General features: G+C 34.0%; 1 protein-coding gene across 2 annotated transcripts; it reads left to right on the top strand.

The window, feature by feature from the left end:
• The first annotated feature begins 2,435 nt into the window (after positions 1-2,435).
• On the top strand, positions 2,436-5,268 carry LOC107629812 (uncharacterized). Of its 2 annotated transcripts, none has more exons than XM_016332704.3 (2): positions 2,436-2,830; positions 3,999-5,268. In XM_016332704.3, exon 2 carries the CDS (start codon positions 4,008-4,010, stop codon positions 5,040-5,042), a length of 1,035 nt encoding a protein of 344 aa, XP_016188190.1. In that variant the 5' UTR covers positions 2,436-2,830; positions 3,999-4,007; the 3' UTR covers positions 5,043-5,268. The 2 variants fall into 2 exon arrangements, with proteins under 2 accessions (XP_016188190.1, XP_016188191.1); XM_016332705.3 differs by having other exon boundaries at positions 3,986-5,268.
• Positions 5,269-5,471: the final 203 nt, after the last annotated feature.

The following is a 5,471-nucleotide window of genomic DNA, read 5'->3' as shown; positions in this document are numbered from 1 at the left end:
CACGTTGTTGGCTCAGAATAAAATCATGTCACAATAAATTAATGCAATTACTCAACAATTAGGAGGCATGCAAGTTTCAGTGAGCACCCAAAGGAATTCCTATGACATGAGTAGTGGACTACATCAAAGTGAAGGTTTGGAGTATGGACATTCTTCTTTGGAGCAAGTATATTATATAGATAACCCTCCAAAACCACCTCACAATGATCCCTTCTCCTAAACCTATAATCTTGGATGAAAAAAAATCCAAATTTTAGGTGAAAAAATCAAGGTCAGAAGTCCCATAATTTTAATAACAACCATCCACAAAACCACTTCCAACCTCAACATAATTCCTTCAACTTCATCATCAACAACAACCACCCCTCACTTAACCATCTCAAAACTTTCAAAGACGTTCTTCTCTTGAATTGACCATGGAAAAACTCTCCCAGAGTACACTCATATTCATGCAAGAAATTAGGTAGCGTTTGTTTTCGGGGGCAGGACACGGAGACATGGACAACACTTGTTTAAAAAGTGTTTGGAAGCAGAGACATGAACAGTGGACATGTTGTCTCCGAGACAGTTTTTTATACTTTTGTGTCCACTCTTTCACGAAGGACAATGATGGACACGGGATTTGGAAGAGTGGACAAGGACAATTTTATAAATTTTGTTTTCCTTTTTTTCCACTACTACCCCTTCTTATTTTTCCTATTGCGTTGTTCAGAGATACTTTTTTCTTCCTGTTCTTCCTCTATCTCTTTCTTTTCCAGGTACTCTCTCCTTTCTGTAGAATTTTTTATTGGGGGTAGATAATTCTTTTTTTTTTTTTATCGTTTTACTTCAATACCATTTTAATCTTATATTATATTATTTGATTTGTAATAAAAATAATAACAAAAATAATTAATCTTAAAACTTTTGAAAGATAAATATTAGCAAAAGTAAAATTGATCTTTTAAAATGCTAAAAAATAATTTATAAATTGTAATTGATTTTATATAATTTAAAGAAAAATCAGTTTTTTATAAAGAAAAATCAGTTTTTAGATAAAAAAATTAGTTTTTTTTAAATAAAAATAAATTTTTATATGCATAAACTAATTATTTTTTCATGTAAAAATGGATTTTTTTTAAAATTAATTTTTTATTTAAAATTAATTTGGCTTATTAACTTAAACAAATTTTTTTATTAATCAAATTCAAATTTATTTTTTTGTTAATCTTAACCATATGTATTCCTACATATTAATAATAAATTTTAAAATAAAATAATTATATTTATAAATTTTATTTTAATATAAATACTAATATATTTTTTTATTAAAATTTTTTGCCTCTTCAAATATTTTTTTCAAGTTCCGTACTTCTACGTACTCTCATTTTTTATTAAATTAATTTGTATTGATGTAGAAAATTTGGAATCATATGGCTATTTTAGTCATTTCATATAATATTTTCGTCTTGTCCATGTGTATCCAAACATAATACTAGACATTACGTTAGTGTCTTGTCCATCGTATCCAAACACAATACATAAAAGATAATTTTTAGTGTCTCCGTCCTATTGTCTCCATTTCAGTGTCATGTTCTGTCCTATCTCTAAAAACAAACGCAGCCTTAGAGACTTTATTGAAGAAAGAAGGTCCAACTTCTAAAATAAAGGTGCTTCAATTAGAAAGTTGGAAGAACAAATAGACCAAATTATTCAATAAGTAGCAAAATTCACAAATGGTCTTTCCAATAGATTATTTTATAAAGTGATCCTATTAAATTTTAAAAAATTTAAAAAATAAGAATAAAAGATAGATAAATATTATTAAAAAATATTTTTATAAATTACATATATTCCAAGTACAATACCAAAAATTTTATTATAGCTGTATTTTAAGTATAGTGCACCTGACTTATGTACAAATATTTAAATTGCATGTATTCCGGGCACAGAGTATTCGAATTGTGTTTTTTCTGATTTTGATGGCTCTATATAAAAAATGTATAAGGTTTATGCAAATATATAAATACGCTATAGATTATATATTTCAATAAATATTATATTTAAATAATTTAAATAAAAAATTTATATTTTTGATGCAGGATTTAGCCGTTTTTTAATTTACAGGTGATAGTAACGTCAGCATAATAACAATAATTTGTTACCATTAATTAAATTTTTTTTAGTTACCATTAATTAATTTTTTTTAAATTTTAAAAATTCTCATCGTTTCAAAGATTTAAAATTTAAGATGTAAAATTTAATTATAAATTTATAATTTAGAATTTATAATTAAAATAAATAAAATAATTTTAAAAAATTAACTGATATTAATTAAAAATAATTGTGTTAAATTTTTTTTTTGGTCTGAAATGCTTAAGATTTTGAAATGATCATATAGTTTTTGTCATATTAGAAGAGATTTCAGTCACAAAAAAAAATATTAGAAGAGATTTGAACCCAAAATTTAAGAGCGACAAACAGTCCGAAATTCGCGAACTTACGCGAGGCGGGGCGAGCATGCTCGACAGACCCGCCATTTTTATTTTTTATTTTTTATTTTAAGCCTGAAAAAAAATTTCAGACGCATAGGCGCATAGCATAACTGGACCCGACTTAACCCTAAACCTTACCCATAACACAGAAGCTCACCAGCCTCCATCCACACTTACCAACTCAGTCTCACCCACCGACCCACATCCCCGACTCAACCAGCTCCCTCTCTCCCTCCCCTGCATCCATCGGCGGCGCCCGCGCCTCTCCTCTCCGTCGCAGGTTCGCTCGCCGCCGTCGAGCTGCTGCTCCTCCTGTGTCAGATCCACTGTGTTCTGTATTTCTTTCGATAGTTCAGGTAATATTTTGCAATGGATTCTATGATTTTAATTCCTGTACAATAAATCATAAATTAAGCACCATTAGGTTTCTGAATATTCATTAGGTAATATTTTGCAAGACAATGAATATCATTTTGTTTGTTTTTTTCTCCCCTTATTTTTTGGTGTGCAAATGGGATTTTCATTCTCTGAATTGATTGTGGTGGTTCATGGATTCCGACCTATTTCTTGTTTTGTGAAAAGGGGTTGTTTGCTTTTGGGTCGGTTAGGTGTTTGTGTGGTGTTTTGCTCTGTTTTATCTTTGTCTGAAGGTGAATCTTGGGTGCTGCTATTCTTTGATTGCTTCTATGTACACTTTTTCTTTTCATATTATTTGGTTTAATACTTTAATTGACTCTTTGGGTTGTTTTGTTGTTTCTAAAGTTTTAGTTTTTATTGGAATTTACATGCCAATCATAGTAATCTGTAACTGGGATGAGGATTGAAGCTGTTGGTTAAGGAATTTGTATCTCTTGCAACTCTGTGATGATGTGTATACATATGCATGAATAGCTTCTATGGAAGTCCTCTGAATGGTTTAAGTGCCCACAGCTGTAAAATTGATGTCTGTTATTGTGATTCTTTGTTTTTAGTTTTTTAATTTTTCCTTTTTTTTTTAAAAAATCCCTGGAGATCCGGATATCCGGTGGATATTGGTTCCGTTCCCTGGTACAGGGAGTGTTTCTAGGGACGAGGGGTGGGGCATGTCCCCGTCCCCATGGGGACCCCTTTTGACTTTTTCATTCATCCCTAGGACCCTAACTAACCCAGTGACCTCCCTGACCTAAACAAGTAAACCTGAAAGTCTGAAACTATAGTAGCCTCTCTCTCTCTCTCTCTCTCTCTCTGTCTCTCTCTGCACCTCCATTCCCTTCCCGCCGCATCAGGTGCTTCTCTTCTCATCTCTTTTACTGTTATCTTTCATTATTTTGCTGTTACTGTCATTTGTTTTCTTTTTTTTTAACTTCAAAGCACTAAGGTTTAGGTGCCAATTTCCCTCTTCCATTTTCTTATCATCTATAGGTTCAATTTCGTAACAAGCTTTCCCATTATTAGTGATGAAATTTTGAGTTTCACATAGGTTTCAGTAACTAGGCTTTCCCACCTTAAACCCTAATGGAAACTAATTTCAGTTCCGTGACCCAGGGGAAGAAGATGAGGAAGAAGAAGCAACAATCTGTTGCGGAGGCTGATGCAGTTCAAGATTTAGACTCTGTGATTCATGACCATACTCTTTTCTTTGACAAGTTGATTGAACTCATCCCTGCCAAGTTTTACCTTCCAACCGACGATAAGGATAAGCCGTGGTTTCAGGGTCTCAGCAAGGCTAAGAAAGCTGAGGCGAAGAGGGAAACTAAGGAGAATATTAAGAAGTCCCGAAGGGAACGGTTGGATCCTGAAAATCCCCCTGCCACTACTCTTGACTTGTTGAAGCAGAACTTGGGTAAGGAGAAAGCCAATGAGAGTAGCGATGAGGAGGACGGTGAGGCTAAGCCCATTGCCCTTGAAGGGGACAATCGGTCTGTGACTTATGAAGAGCTTCGGCAAAGGCTTCATCGTAAGCTTGAGGAGTTTCGTTCAAGTCGCGAGAATTCGGGAAGGGCAAAGAAGAGGGAGGATAGAAATGCGAAGAGAGGGTTTGAGGACAGGAAACGCAAGAGGGGTAGTGAAAATGAAGAAAATAAAGTTGCAAAGAAAGAGTCTACAGAGAAAGTGAAGAAGGATGCTGCCGAGACCTCGAAAGAGCTTATGTTTGGTCATATCAAACTTACAGATGGTGAGATGCAAGGTAAGAAGAGGAAACTTTCGAGGCATAAGGAACTTGAAAGGGCAAAGAAGTTGGAGGAAGCGAAGAATGATCCTGAGAAAGGTGAGGCTGTTGCAAAGAAGCAATCGTGGAAAGCAGCATTGGATAGAGCATCGGGGATTAAGGTTCATGATGATCCCAAGCTGTTAGAAAAAAGCATTCGTAAAGAGAAGAAGAAGCAACAGAAGAATGCAGAGAAATGGAAAGAGAGAATTCAAACAAGGGACCAGTTGAAGGCAGAGAAGCAGCAAAAGAGATCAGATAATATTTCTGAGAGGATTCATCAGAAGAAGATGCGTAAAATTGCAAAGAGAGAGAAAAAGCTTTTGCGGCCTGGCTTTGAAGGTCGCAAGGAAGGTTTTATCACTGAAGGTTCCAGTTAACTTAATTCAATGTTGGTTGGTTCTTTCCTTCATAGAATCGTAGTATTTTGAGTGTTAGAATATGACAAATAGAACACATCAATTTCTATGTCTGGTTTAGTATATCTCTTAAAATTGAACAATTTTTCTTTCTATGACGGGTATTCATACGACATTTTGGCAATTCAGCAGTCCATATGATCAGTTTCTGGTTATAGTGGATTACCGGCATTTTATTGAATTTCAACTATCACAGGCTGTTTGATTACATTATATCATCATAGACTGACATACATTGGTTGTTGTGTTTCTTTCCTGAGTTGCTTGCAAACTTGCCTGCAGTATCGAACTGTTGCTTCTTCACTAAATCTTCGGGTATGTTACAGTCCATGTCTTGATCGAAGTACAGTTGCAGAATTTCAGCCTGTGTCTAACATGAATCCTACAATT

The sequence above is a fragment of the Arachis ipaensis genome, chromosome B3, assembly GCF_059453495.1.
Source record: "Arachis ipaensis isolate K30076 ecotype BB chromosome B3, ASM5945349v1, whole genome shotgun sequence".
Taxonomy (NCBI): domain Eukaryota; kingdom Viridiplantae; phylum Streptophyta; class Magnoliopsida; order Fabales; family Fabaceae; genus Arachis; species Arachis ipaensis.
Note: the sequence above shows the minus strand (reverse complement) of the source record. Positions and strands in the feature narration are given on the sequence as shown.